The sequence below is a fragment of the Sminthopsis crassicaudata genome, chromosome 3 (assembly GCF_048593235.1).
Source record: "Sminthopsis crassicaudata isolate SCR6 chromosome 3, ASM4859323v1, whole genome shotgun sequence".
Lineage (NCBI taxonomy): Eukaryota > Metazoa > Chordata > Mammalia > Dasyuromorphia > Dasyuridae > Sminthopsis > Sminthopsis crassicaudata.
This window is the reverse complement of record NC_133619.1, coordinates 28,605,390-28,621,213: the sequence shown is the minus strand read 5'-3', so window position 1 is coordinate 28,621,213 and position 15,824 is coordinate 28,605,390. Positions and strand designations below refer to the sequence as shown.

General features: G+C 39.7%; 1 protein-coding gene across 1 annotated transcript in view; it reads left to right on the top strand.

Moving 5' to 3' along the window:
* TNIK (TRAF2 and NCK interacting kinase) overlaps positions 1–15,824 on the top strand; it is a 412,485-nt gene that overhangs the window by 337,252 nt on the left and 59,409 nt on the right. Inside the window, exons 17-19 of the mRNA XM_074301951.1 lie at positions 2,821–2,985; positions 5,879–6,118; positions 9,788–9,894. Coding sequence (XP_074158052.1) covers positions 2,821–2,985; positions 5,879–6,118; positions 9,788–9,894 — 512 coding nt within the window. The remainder of the gene's footprint in view (positions 1–2,820; positions 2,986–5,878; positions 6,119–9,787; positions 9,895–15,824) is intronic.

Below are 15,824 nucleotides of genomic sequence, written 5' to 3'. Positions count from 1 at the left end.
CACTTCCCTTGCTGGGGTAATGTTGAGGAGGTTTGCAAGTGGTATTTTTCTGTAGCTCTTTCTGCTTTTCATAAAATGAACTCCTCGGGGGCAAGCTTTTCTTCCACTGGCTTTTCTTTCTCTTAGCGTGCTTTCTAAACCGCCATATGTGTATTTTCAAGTACAAGACAATTATGTGACTAAGCTAAAGGTTTATCTGGATTTAAGAAAATAGCTGGAGTCTCAAGGTTCAAGTATTCTGAATGCTAAAACTGTAACTATGATGGATCTGGATACAAGCCTCATTTCTCCTGAAATCCTCTACCTCCATCCTTGGACATCCTCCCCACATAATTGCCTCTCCAATCACCCTTGGCAATGGCCTCCGCAGTAACGGCTCTGGATATAGAAAATCTGCCTTCTCCTGTCCAGGAGGTAGTATGGCAAGATTGTTCACTTCACAATGAATTGTTTCTCAGGTACTCCTTCCCCCAAAATTCTAGTTATCCCGGGTATCAGAATTGTAAATTACAGCTTAGTTGGACACATTGGTCTTATAAAAAATAGAGGTATACATGTGGTATTTGCAGAAGTAATATTGTGCATGGTTGGGTCTTGCTTGATTTGCTGCTGCCTTTGCAAGATGCTCTCATCTTTATCTTTTATCCTGGTTATCCATGTAATAGCCACTGGTTTTTTGCTTTGTAACCTGGTGCAAGAAAAGGGTGAAGGCAACATTCTGGTTTAAGATTGTAGCCTATTTGGATATGTGGTGCGCTTCTAGGAGAAATGGAATATTGAGGGAATGGCCACAATATTCTGTAAGTACCTTGTAAATATAGAATGTGTGTACTGTATATGCCTTGCACAGCCATGGGAACCTGGAGAGAGGGAAGTTTAAATTATTTCTCCCTCCTCAGGTTAAAGTTCAAGGATCATTTTCCTGTTCCATAGGGTATCTAGCATTGGGCTTTTCCAAAAATATGCACAACACTAAAGTATTCACTTGGATATGCGGTATGTGCTCTTGCAACTCCAATGTACTTATGTGAGTCTAATGGTAGGCTGCACTTCCTGACAATCAAGAATAATACGGTATCATGATCAAAAAAAGGTGGCCAGGGGGTGCCATAGAGCATAGAACAGTGGGCTTGGAACCAGAAAGAATAATCTCCATGCCTTCAAATGTGGCCTCAGACACTTACTAGCCTGAACTGGTCACTTAGCCCTGTTTTCCTCAGTTTCCTCATCTGTAAAATGAGAAGGAAATGACAAACCACTCTAGTATCTTTGCCAAGAAAACTCCAGATAGTCACATCCCACTCTTTGTGACCCTGACGTGACTGAACACCAAAAAAAGTTTGAGAATTATTGTTCTGGCTTATTAACGTGCTCTAAAATAATAATGACAATTCACACATACACATCAAATATCAATAACTAGATGATGATTTCTGTAGAGAAACAGCTTGTCTCCCTGGTGACTAATATGGAAAAAATAAACTATCTGAATTTTTATTTCACATCTGCCAGGAGGAGAAACTCAAAATCCAAGAATTGGGCATATTAAGGGTCCGCTATGTGTCAGGCCCTGTAGAAACAAAGATAGAAAGGATCAGTCTGTGCCCCCAAGAAGCCTATGGTCTATTGGAGGTGAAAAGATGTCCACTTAAACTATCCAGCTTTTGTTAGCTTAAAAAAATAGAAGAATAGGAAAATTGATGTTATCTCAACATATGTTAAATAGTAGGCAGACTTTATTTTTTAATGCACACAAAAAATATTGACTTAGCAATGTGGGTGAAGACTAATATTGAAAGATTTAGAAGATAGACAGCTACTGCTGGATATACTTGGAAGACAGATAAGCAGATGATGAAAATATGCTGAATGATCAGAGCTGGAGTCCAAGTTCCAGGTCCCCCAAGTTTCCTTTCTTGAAGAAGGCCATTCAAGAGCCTTCTAATCTTGTCTGTCAGTTCACATTTTCCTTAAGAACTGATCTTCATGGGATTGGTATATGTAGGGCAGGAACTAAGGATGAGTGTCACTGACTCAAAGGTCAGTCATTATGCTTTTGTGCCAATCAGTAAACATTTGCAGGCCACTGTGCCAGGCACTGGTCGTACAAAGCACGTCTGCCCTCGTGGAGCTTCCCCACGTGTCATGTTTCCAATTCCTTCTGGTTTAGAAAGAATAGGCTGGTGGAAATAAAGAGAGTATATATTGATAATTACATAGACTGATGGGGAAAAAGCCAAGAAAAGAACAGGAGGAAGAGAACTGCACCCAAGCAGTGCAGAAAGACTTCCACTAGGAGGTGACACATGAGTGATGGAAGCCAGGGATTCCAGAAGGTAGACATGATGTGGCAGTACATTCTAGGTGCTGAATATAGTCACTTCACAGATTTCTGATGACTAGCCAGAACTCCATAATCAATCATCTTTACATAAAATCCTATCCTGGATTGATATGGAAGCTGGAAGAGACTTTTGGAATCTTTGAGTTCAACATCTAATTTTACTGATTAGGAAACTGAGTCCTCAAGACTTGTAACCTCATGTTACACTGTAAGTCGCAGGGCTGAGATTTGCACTCAGACCCCCCATATCCAAATTGAGCCCCCTTTCTACTGAATCAGGGGGACCCAAGCAAGGGGATGACAACTATCTTATTGACATTTACCCTGATTCAGAAGACCATTTGTTGTCTTTTGGGGATGCCTTCTAAATGGGCGTGATCCCAAAGACCCCCAAATGGCTGTGCAAGGATCACAGTACAAATGGAATGAGACAAAGACTGACTGGTATTCAACGTGTGTCTCTTCACTGTTCACAGGTGGAAGAACGCTCTAGACTCAACCGGCAGAGCTCCCCTGCCATGCCACACAAAGTTGCTAACCGGATATCTGACCCCAACTTGCCTCCTCGATCTGAGTCTTTCAGTATTAGTGGGGTGCAGCCTGCTCGGACACCGCCCATGCTCAGACCAGTGGATGCACAGGTATGAAAGCTCACAGGATCCTGGATTTAGCACTGAATCTGACTTGGGGGTCACTTAAGCCCAACCTACCTTGCTCCCATTCTACAGATGGAGAAAGTAAAGCTCTGGTCTTCTCATTATAAAGCCAACATTTCCCCTTAACCCCTGACAGCTCTCAGGCCAAAAAGATCATTGGAACCTGATTATTTGTGTGTATGTTTGTGTGTGTTTGTATTGTATATCCATCTGTGGTCTTAACCTGTAATGTCACTGGCACAGTGAACTTCCATTGTGGAAACTCCCTCCACCAACACAGATCTGCAATTTGTACCCTTAGAGTTTCTTAAGAGGCATGGAGAGGTTAAACAACTTGCCAGGAGTTATGTAGTCAGCAGTTGTGACTAGCTCCTCCTTACTCCTCTGCTGATCTCTATCTGCTTCATTATTATCTGCTCTCCCATTACAGAACACCTTGGAGATAGCTAATAGTGATATCATTTCACTGATTACCACCATTCAGATCATGGCTGGCCACGTAATCCACACCCCAAAAATATCTTGGGTAAACCATACGGAAGATGGGGTTGGTTAGTAAGTGCCAGTACCAGGATTAGGTGATGCTATGGTACATGAAGAGAGAGGAGGAGTCAGGGAGTGGACCTGGATGTATCCAGGTTAAAAAGAGGTCCCCCCTATCAATTTCATTAATCGTGGGCCATTACTTTGGGCCTTCCTCATCAGAAATTAGAGACCTATGACTTATGCATTGTCTTTAAATGTGGAGTTAGCTCTGCTACGCACTAGCTGGACGGCATTGGGTAAGCCATTGGAATCTCCCTTTACCTCATTTCTTTTCTGTCAAAGGATAGCTCTGTGCTCAATATTTTCTCAGATCTCTTCCTGCTCTCCTCATTTTTATTCTACTTGGAGCTTGGCAAGGGAATATAACCAGGGAGTTAAAAATCAGGATGGTCAGGTCTTCAGTCTTTCTTAGTTGCAGTATAAAAAGTAAGAAAACCAATTTTCCAGAAAGAGTTTAAGGATTTTTAACCATAAACTTCTTAAAATGAAACTCTCAAAAAAAAGAAAAGAAGTTATATTCTCATTCAAATGTGTTAGATTTCTTCCAGATAGTCTCAATTAGATAGAAGTTTCCACCAAATGCTCTGCACAAGATTGGACAGCCAATGAGCAGCTGACTGACTTGGCAAGTGTTTTGTCAGGGAAGTTGGGTACTATTCATTAATGTCAGACTCTGGGGATTGAATTTCATTAACTCTTCCTTTAAGAGAGAGGTAGGGTGGTGTGGTGAACAGAGTTGAACTCAGAGTCAAGACGATCTAGATTAAAATCTTCCGAGATCCTGGGACTCCAGGCAAGTCACCTCCTCTCAGGAGGCCAGGAAACTCTCTATGACTTTAAATTACCGAGTAGGGACTAATCCTCATTGGGAAGAGAAACTTCTCACTAAAGTAAATAAAATCACAAATCTAGTAAAAGCAAATAACCTTCCTCCCTTCAGGTCATCTCTAGAGTAAGTTTTCATATTTGGCTTGGAAAGATGGGAGAGAAATCTATTTCTTTAGGGATGCATTCTCTTGGAATTAATAGGGACCAAAGTTTTTCAAGACTGATGCATGAGATCCCTTTCTCATAGTCCTTTCAATTGTGTGCCATCTCCTACTCCTAATAAGATTATGTCGTATTGGGGTCTCGGGCCAGAGCTTCTCTAGTTTTACTTCCATAATATCATTTCTTTCAGCAAACTCCTTAACAGTTGCTCTCCCAGTGATAGAAATAAGTGAGGAACACATTAGTAAAACATTTAAACTCATGGAGAAGAAAATAAAGAAATTTAATAAGGAACAGGGACAAACAGGGCAACTTTGTTGCTGTCTTGTTAAATTAAATGTGCATTTAAAAATAAAGTGAGTAACAGAAGTCCACAGCTTTATAAACAATCAACCTTTTTTCTTTGTATCTTGAGAAGCTTGATTATTGTTAAGGCCACAATAAAAAGGAATTTTTAAAATCACCTTCTCAAATATGACATCTTAACAAGGATCAGCCTTTTAAAAAGATAGTAGAGAGGTCTTTTTTTAAGAAGCTGGACTAGGCAGAGGCTTTTTGCATTTGTTTAAAGATGGGTTGGTACTGTGCGGTGTGCTTGGCAGGAGGATCAGTTTGTTCTGTTACTTGAGAGTCTTTTGGAATGATTCCTTGAAGGATTAACAATCTGATTGAGACTTCACTCCGTCCACTGGCATTTTTTGAGATTTACTTCCTGAATTGAGTTGAATGCTCAAAGGGTTCAGCAAATGGACTTAACTTTGGTCTCAGAGTTCCAGGCTGAAGGCCAGATCCAGCCTACTGATGCCAAAAGTTGCTCCTTTATTGCAGTATTCCTTTAGGAACTATCCTGAAATGGCCCTATGTCCTCTCTAAGTTTTCAGACTTCTAAAAAGCACAGCATCCAACCAGAATTGAAAACTCCACTACAGAAGGAAGCAGGCCAGTTGTTAGGAGACACGTAGGATTATGGGTGTTAACTCTACTGAAACACTAATTTTTTTTTCCTTTAATGACTTCTCAGCAGTAATGGACAAGCTATTTAATCTCCCTGTGCCTCGTTTCCTATCAATGATTCAAGGATGAAGACAGCTACATGACTGAACACACACACACACACACAAACACAATATGCTCAAACACATTTGCTCCACTGAATACCTACACGTACTTCTAAATCTTGACTTGAGAACTTTTTTCAAGAATGAAAAGCCATAAATCCAAGGGATACATATAATTTAGTCCATACAACAGGATTTTTTCACACTTTAGTTTAGTTTCAACATCTAGCTGATTCCTTTTCCCCCTCCTAATACTGATGCTCTCATTTTGGCTTAATGCTTAGATTCCACATCTGGTAGCGGTGAAATCCCAAGGACCCTCCCTCTCTGCCTCTCAGTCAGTGCATGAGCAGCCCACAAAGGGGATAGCGGGGTTCCAGGAGGCTCTGACGGTGACGTCTCACCGTGCTGAGATGCCACGGCAGAACTCGGATCCCACCTCCGAAAACCCTCCTCTCCCCCCTCGCATTGAAAAGTTTGACCGAAGCTCTTGGTTACGGCAGGAGGAAGACATTCCACCAAAGGTAACACCATTGAGGTGTTTGGGTTTGGGTTTTTTGGCTTATTTTATGGGTTTTTTTAGATTACTTCTACTAACATCCAAAATTTTAAAGAGCCAGCCTTAGAGTTATATTGACAAGGAATTTAACCATTATAAAATGTCCTTCATCATTCATATTCCTCATTATTCCTCTAAACAAGCCTATAAGGAAGGCTGTTTCCTTTTTTTTTCCCCACAAAGGAAGAAACTGAGGTACAAAGCGTTTGAGTGACTCATCAACACACATTTATTGAGTCCAATCCCGAAAGTGGTTGGTTCTCCAAACCATGGCAGATGCTTTCCCATGAGATATTAAATAACAGACCTCTTGATTGTCAACTAAGCCTGTGTTTTATCTGACAGAAGAGCACCCAAAGGGACAGTGTCATGTTCATTCAGTCACCCACATGTTTTGTTGGTGGAAAGGCAAACACTCATGTTTCTGAGAATAATTCATCCTGTTCTGACCAGCCTTCTTAGAGACAGCGTGTAAGCAAACTTGGTCTGTCTTTTGGAAGCCTTAGAAGCCCATCAGAGGCCAAGTTTGGCCAACACTGGAAAAGATGGAGACCAAAAACAGTTCCTGGCCTGGGGCATCTTTATCATTGGTTAGGAAATATCCTAGGTGGGGAAAGGAGGAGGAGTCTAAAAAAAGCAAAACTGTGAAGGGCTACAGAATACTTTGTAAATGACCATACCTCTGAACATGAGACACTATTTTATAGTAGCTAGGCTATCAGCTTCAAAGTCAAGAATCCTGCCTCTGAAACACATGAACTGTGTGACCACAGATAAATAAATTTGTCTATACCACTGTCAGAATATATAGGGCAGGGAGTTTCCACAATAGGGCTTCCATTATACCAGTAAAATCACGGATCCAGATACCTCACCCCCACCTCTCTCTGTCTCTGTCTCTCTCTCACATACATACACGCCATCCCTCCTCCAAAATATGTTAAGAGAAACAAGGAATAGTTCAAGTTTTTATCTGAAAATCAAAGATTATAGTCTAGAAGTGATCTTTGAGGCCATCCAGAGGTACAGAGAGGTTAAGGGACTTGCCCGGAGTCATACAGCTAATGTGAGGTGAGGTCTCTCTGAGTCCAAGTTCAGAAGTGTTAACAATTTGTGTTTGTAGCATGGCACTAAAACCATGAATTTCTCACAAAGACCAAGGCTGACTTTACTCCATTGTAAACTTAATCTTAGATCAGCGAATGCCTCACTTTCTCAATTCTCTCAATGCCTCATATCAGTTCTCCACTAAAGAAATCCAGATTTCTAAGTTGCCAAGAGAAGAGATGCACAGGAGTGTTTCCTTTGGATTTTAACTGAGACTTAAAGAAAGCCAAGAAATGGAGGGGAAGAGACAGAGAGAGAAAAAGAAAAAAGAGAGAGAGAGAGACAGAGAGAGAGAGAGAGAGAGAGAGAGAGAGAGAGAGAGAGAGAGAGAGAGAGAGAGAGAGACAGAGAGAGAGAGACAGAGAGAGAGAGACAGAGAGAGAGAGAGAGACAGAGAGAGAGACAGAGAGAGAGACAGAGAGAGAGACAGAGAGAGAGAGAAATAGAGACAGAGAGAGAGACAGAGAGAGATATCCAGGTATGGGGGGCAGCTGGTACAAATTCACAAATCAGGAGATGCAGGAAGGATGTTCAAGGAAGAATGAGAAGACCATTGCCATTAGTTCATAGACTATGAGAGTGATATGAGGTACAAAATGGGAATAATAGCAGGGGCTGAGCTTATGAAGGGCTTTAAAACCAAAGAGGCAATTAAGACTTCAGTTAAAAGGGGGACACACTACAGTGGTAGAAAACTGTCTTACCAGGAACCAAGAAAGCTATAGTCATCTCTGGGAGAAGGAAAGAGCAAGGAAGAGATGGAAGGAGGGAAGAAGGAAGGAAAGGAAAGAATGAGATATGGGGGAAGGAGAAGGACATCGGTGACAATGGTTCAAATCTCTAAAATCTACTTTTAAGACTGGTGTCTTCCTTTAAGGAAACTAGTTATAGGCAGATTTGAACTTAAAAAAAAAACCAAACATGTATGATTCATTCAACAAATTCTCTTTACAAAAGCATATTCCAGGTTTCCTTAAAATAGCAAACTCCCCTAATGCAAATAGTTGTTGTTTTTTTTTTTCAATTTTAGAAATAATCAATTCTGTATTCTGATTGAGGTATATCCACACCACCCTCCCCAAGTGACTTTTCCCAGGTGAAAGAATGATGATTTTTCCACCAGCACCATCATGTTGATACTCTACAGTTTTTTAATTAAAGATACGCCCCTTTATTCATTCACATACATCCTCGTTTTTGTGATACTTCATAATTCAAAATCAATTGGTCTCTTAAAATTAAAGGACACCTTTTAAAAAATGAGTGCTTACAAACTCAATCACATGTGGAAAATACCCAAGATGCACAATCGATATCAGGAAGCTGGGTTTGCAGTTGGCTCTGTGACTCTTCTGGCGACAGGGCTCCCAGACAAGCGGAAAGCAACTGAGATTCTGCCCTGATCTCCAAGTTTCCTCACTCATTCTCATTAGTCTCACATTTGCTTATAAGCAGTGGGGAGAGAGAGAAATGGGATTCCCTTTAATCTGCATAACTTTTGTTGCTTCCTTGGCACTCTACTAAGGCACTGTTCCTCCTTGTCCCTTTGTGCCACACACCCCCATATCCCTAACCAAACTATCACAGTCATTCACAGCAGGACCAGCGAAACTGAGCACCCCTTCTGTCAGCATGTTTGCCCATTCTTGCCAGTACCAAGATTAAATCGAATTTACACATTCTCAGTATAGTGCACAATGATTCAGTCCATTTTCATTTCTCTGTCTGTTGCTGTCTCTGTCTGTCTCTGTCTCTCTGTCTCCCAAATTTAGATAAATTGCCCCAAAAGGTAGATTATTTTTAGATTTCACTCAAAAAATTGGATGTTGGATGATGGGAAGAAGGTTAATTCTGTCCTGGATTAGATATTCCTTATAACTTTAGGGAGAAATTTATATTTATATCTATAGATATTGATCATTTATCTACATCTCCATACATATCTATAGATAAATATCTACATGTCTCTATGTAGATATGGATATATAGATACTTATTTCTGTAGATATTGATGTAACTATATTTATATAGCTCTACATAGCTGCATCTATATAGATATCTCTGTATGTGTAGTTAATCATATATCCATATAGATAGCTATAGATGGATTTGAATTTAAAGATAGATGGGTTCAGATATTTAAAAAGAAATGTAGATAGATAGATAGGATAGGTTTGGATATTAAGATAGAAATATAGATAGATAGATAGATAGATAGATAGATAGATAGATAGATAGATAGGTGGGTGAGTTTGGATATTAAGATAGAAATGTAGATAGATGGATGGATGGATAGGTTTGGATATAGAGATAGAAAGGAAGAAAAAGAGAAAAAAGAGAAGGGAAAAATAGGAAGGAAGATGACAGAAAGATAAATAAGATGATAGATGAATGGATAGATTGATAGGTAGGTAGGTAGCTAGACAAATATAAAGATATATCTTAGAAAGGAGTAGAATGTGGACAGGGGAAATTTGATCATACTTATCCCTCCTCAATATCTGGAGACATTCTGATTTTCTTCCAGGTGCCTCAACGAACAACTTCCATATCACCAGCATTAGCCAGAAAGAACTCCCCTGGCAATGGAAATGCACTGGGACCCAGACTTGGATCACAGCCCATCCGAGCAAGGTAAGGCAATCAGATTAGAAGACTACAGAAAATGTCACCTCCAACCTTGCCCTTGTTTCTTTCCCCACTCTCTCTATGATTTGCCTCTCTATTCTGGGGCCCCATCTGTAATGTAAGCTCTTTGTAAACAAGTACCGCCTTCTTTTCTTTCATAGACTCTAATAGACCTCCATCTACAGGAGGTACCCAGTGAATGATTTTTGACTGAATCAATCCATACTAGAGTAAAAGAAGTTGAACCCAAAGTGAAATGATTAGAGCTATGCTAGGATAGTCTCAAACATGATTTCAGTGATCAAGCAATGAGGGAGGAGTAGTTATACCGGTCAATAGAATGCTTCACTTATACTTGGGAATCATGGATTGAGAAATGAAAAACACTTTAAAGGTCAGCTAGCCAATGGATTCTTATTCTGAGATCCAAAAACTTAAATAAACATATACCTTAAATATATATAACCTATATATAATATTTATAAAAATATATAAATAAATATATGTATCTATATAGATATAAATATAAAAATAAATATACAAATGTTACATATTATATAATAAATTGATATATAATCTATTAAATATATAAACATATATATGGATGAATGTATACAGATATACATATATTGATGACTATATTTCAATGTAACTAGTTTCCTCTCTCATCTCATGCTTTTCATGCATTTAAAAATATTCTGAGGAAGGGTCCCTCAGCTTTGTCACACTTCCAAAGGAATCCTCGAAATAAAAGAGGTTATCTAATCCAACCCCCTTGTTTTTTAACAGATGGGTAAATTGAGGTCTGGATAGGTAGAATGACTTGTCCACAGTCACAAAATCCATAGCAGAGTCAGAGATAAGACCCCAAACTTCCAAATCCAGTTCCTATATGTTTTCCATTTCACATTAATGTTCTCCAATTAAAGATGGAAGAAATAATTTAATATTAATCAGCTCTAATCACAGGGAGCTCTTTGAGCAGAGGGATTGTTTTTGCCCGAAGCTCACATTCTAATGGGGGAGACAGGATGCAAATAATTATGTTCATACAAAATAAATATGGAGTAATGAAAGTTAATCTCATAGAGAAGACACTGGCAGTTAGGGAGGATATGGAAAAGCCTCTTCTAGAGGAGCTGAGTCTCGAATGATTCATAGTCTAGAATGGGGATTCAAAGCCTTTTTTAAAAGACTCCTTTGACAGTTAAATGCTTGAAATGAAATGCAGAGGATTACAAAGGAGATCCATTATAGAGAAATACGGTTATCAGAATACTAAAAAAAAATATTAACAGATACCAAGGTAAGTACCCCCAATCTAGGAACATAGGAGCATAAACAGACAGCTTCATTCTCCTCAGCTGGCTCTGTGGTAGTGGAAAGAAACTGATTCTTAAGAGAAAATCCTGGGGATAAATGTTACCATTATTTGTATATCTCCTTAAAATATGGAATGCTTCTGATCATAAAGGCTTAGGTTTCTTCTGCATGAACAGCCTTAGGAGGTGGTCAGTCCATAAATAAGATGGAACTGTGCAGGGAGGCGTTAATCTTGGGAACACAGAACACGAGCCCATTCGGAGCAGTATTAGCAACTGCAGTTGACTTTCAATGAGCCATTTTCTCCTAGCTTCTTGTCAAATTCATTGCAGTGCTGGTGTTGCTGAGTAGCAGCACTCGAAACAGTGAAAGGGAGGGCTGGAGCTGAACTTGACCATGAAGCCAAAGTAATGTTGGTATTGCAAACAACTTTATAGCTCTCTCTGCTCAGACACTGATAAGTCCTTAATTATTCTTATGTCTTGCTTTTTTCGAACCTTGTCCTCAGGGCACCCTTGCTTAGCCACTTAATTTAGAATATTAGAAACATGGTCCAAGAATGTTGTAATCTCAAGGTTTTTTTCCCCTTAATAGCATAAAAGATTATCGATTTTTAAGCAATCAAATCAAGTATTTAAAAAAAAAAAAAAAAGGAAAAATGACAACAGTCTTTATCCTCCAGACACTTACAGTCTAATAGCAACCTTCAATTCCTCTTCAGTGACATTCTCAGGACTAAGGAAGGGCTTAGATCATTTTTGTAATCTAATGCAAAGCATTCTGGTCTGAGAGTCAGAAAATGTGTTTCATGTTTAAATGTAATCCTTGGCAAGTCACTGAATCCCTTTATGCCTCAGTTTCCTCATCTGTAAAATAAGGATAAAAATACTTGTATTATCTATTTCACATGTTCTTTGTCTTTCCCTTTCTGAGTTTAAAGCATGCAGTTTTTGCAATTACATTTGGTAAACTTTAGAGAGTTATATAAAAATTGGGTTTCTTTTCCTAGTTTGTTTCTAACAAGATCCTTTCATTTCAATCAATCCTTCAGTGTGTGTTGGGAGGTTTCAGGGTTTAGGAGAATCCTATAGAGCAGGGGTTCTCAAACTACGGCCTGCTGGCCAGATGCGTCTCCCTGAGGATGTTTATGCAGCCCGCCGGGTCATGGCAATTGGGCTGAGGGACAGAGACAGAGTGTGAGGTTTTGTTTTTACTATAGTCCGGCTCTCCAACAGTCTGAGGGACAGTGAACTGGCCCCCTATTTAAAAAAGTTTGAGGACCACTGCAGTAGAGCCTGGCTTCTGCAGGTGAAGCTAGGGGAAGAATTGACTGCATCCTGCTCCATGATCACCAGTCTCCCTCAGGATGCTAGGGAAATAGTTGATAGAGTATGGTGCAATAAGAACAGTGAATTGGGACCAAGTAGTTCCCAATCCCAGTCTGCTCACTTCTTCCTTTTGTGCCCATGTCCTTTTATTTCTCCAGTCTTGCATTTTCTCCTCAGCAAAACAAAACGCTTAGATTAATTGATCTCAGAATCTTAGGACTCTTCACAAACCATGGATGAGAATTCTTAAACCATGGAAGAGAACTTTCAGAGTAACTGGGAATCCAATGGTTCACCCCTGCATTAAGATCCTTGCTGCCAACTATCTCCTGGTGGCCAACATTTGAAGAGGCCATTAAGCTTATGTAGCTATTACTAAATCAAATTGGAATGGAGTCAAATAGGCATTAGGTAATTGGAATTGAACTGAATTTACAAAACTGAGAGGAAAAATGTCAGGGTCAAATGCATACAAGAACCCTAGATTTAGAGTTGAAAGAGACTCTAAAAGTCATCAAGACCAATAGAGATGAGGACATTGAGTCTTAAAAGCATTTTGAGTTAATCAGTCTAGATCATCCAAGTACTAAGTAGCAAGCTGAGATTTGAACTTGGGTCCTGTGACTCTAGACCCAATGCTCTTCTCTACCACAATGCTCCTCCTTCGAGATTCCATTTACAGCAACACATAATCAAGGCATTCAGGAGGCATAAAATAAAGTATGCTATGAAATCCAAGGGGAATGTTGATTACTTCCAGGGAGAGTGAGGGAAGGCTTCCAGGGTAGAAAGGGCAAGGAAACAGTTCTGTGGGAAGATCATGCAAAACCTATATATAAAGCCATTATGTTTTCTATTATTTATTATTATATTATATTATATTTGTATACATAGACACACAAATACAAAACTCATATGTTTGTATTGATACTGGCCCACAGTAAACACTTAATAATGCCTTTTCATTTTAATGAAATAATAATAATTTATTATTAAAAATAATATTTATTAATATTACTCTAATATTATATATTATATCATAATGAGTTATTAAACTCACACGTGTGTAAGTATACATCCCATGGCCTGAGCTTTGCGCTGGGATGCACTGACAAAATGAAACTGGCCCTTCCCTCGAGTTGTTTAACTTATATAGGAGAGATAGATCCTACATATATCCTGTGCATGTATATATGGACATCCGGGCATATGGGTTATGTCAGATAGCTATATAGGAGAGACAGACTCACACACAGACTAGACAGAGCGACAGATGGACAAACTGTGTCTGTTCTCTAGGAGTCTGTTAAAAAAGATAATCAATTCATCCTTCCATTCTTAGTGCTAATCATATTCAGCATCATATTCAGCACTTTCTAGTTTTTTTTCTCAGAGAATTAGAACATAATGGGAATGCCAACACATAAGCATAATCACTGGCATTTACGGGGCACATAACTGTCAGACCCACTGCAGGCAGCCCCTGGTGGGTAAGAGATCCATGCAATCTCTGTGACTTTAGCCTCTCAGGCATCTTCTCCATCACTCATTTCCCCTATTTTTCTCTCTGTCATTCCTATTCTCCCCTTTTCTTTGAAGTTCCCAAAGATCAGAGCATGTATGGACTTGACCTGGATGGATTCATTAAGTTCTTTTTCCCCTCATTCATCCTCAGCAACTGATACTACTACCTAGCCTACAAGTGTCTTCATAGAGGGCTTTTTTTCCCTTGAGGCACTTAGGGTTAAGTGACTTGCCTAGGATCACACAGCTAGGAAGTATGAAGTATATGAAACCAGATTTGAACTTGGCCCTCCTGACTTCAGGGCTGGGGCTCTATCCACTGATATGATAATGCATGATTGTAATGGCAGTGAGATGGCACGGTGTAGAGATGCTGAACTTGGAGTCAGGAACACTTGAGTTCCAATGTGGTCTCAGCAACTTAAGAGCTGTGGGACCTTGGGCATGTAACCTAACCTCCCTTTTTTCTCACTTTCTATAACAGAAAATTGGGGGTATAGTACCTCCCTCATAGGGTTGCTCTAAGGATTAAATGAGATAATATCTGTAAAGCACTGAGCACAGTGGCTGGCACATGGTAGCTGTTGTATAAATGCTGACTTTTATGAGCTCTGATGAGTAAATATGTGAAATATTTCTTGTTACCTTTGGGCACACGATAAAACCCATTATACCAATTCCTTTCTTTGCCTCTCTGAGGACACCTTTAAGCCCTCCTTCCATTTAGCTGCAATTTTCTCTTGTCTCCTTGGGTTTGATTTTAATTTCAAGGCTGCCTCTCACTGGCATCAACCTCCTAATCTGTCCCCAGCTTCACGTGTCTCCAAACCCCAATCCATTCTGCACTCAACTGCCAAGGCAATTTTCTCAGGCGTGGCTCTGTCCACGCCGCTGCCTTGCTCATGAAGCTCCTTTAGAATCAAATATAAAATCCTTTCTTTGGCATTTACAAGAATTCATAACCTCACTTAACCTCAATTGCCACCACAAAAATAAAGAAATAAAGAATATTCATAACCTTGCCCTTTCCTCCCTTTCTAGAATCCACGTGCATTATTCCCCTTCAGGTATTTTGTGGTACAGAGATACTGACCTAGTTCTTTTTTCTCACACTGAAATTGTACCTCTCTAGGTTTTTACACTAGCTGTCCCCCTTCCCACAATGCTCTTTCCTCCTTCCTGACTTCTTCCATAGCAAGTTTTCCCAAGTCACTCTTCTGCTTGATTCTCCCCACCAAGGTGATCTTCCTTTTGTTCTCTATGGATACCTACACTTTTTAATGTTTTGTCTCCCTCATTAAAATGCAAGTTTCTTGAAGGCAGGGACAGTTTTTGCCTTTCTTTATCTCTCATTGCTCAGTAGAAGTAGAACTCATAGGGGTCCAAGGCTGAAATTGAACCAAGCTCCTTCAGACTCCAAGCTAGTGTTTTACAGGCTATACAAAACTTCCCTACTCTCTACCTTTCCGTAAAATAGAATGGGAGCAGGAAAGTGAGCTGGATTTCCTCTGGGACGTTGCCAAGGGTCTCTATTTATCCCCAACTTTGTCATGTAAGCAAAGATCCACCTATAATGGCAAAATGTTAGTATATAGCAGTCAGATACAGAATACAGTAATAAGGAAGAACTGAGGATGAGTGATTTCAGGTATCAAATATCACCAGGCACTGATTACTGGAAAAAATCAAAGAGGGTCTTTAATACATTTCCTTTGATGAAATTTTGGGAGCACATAGATGGGTGTTTCATAAGTTGGGCAA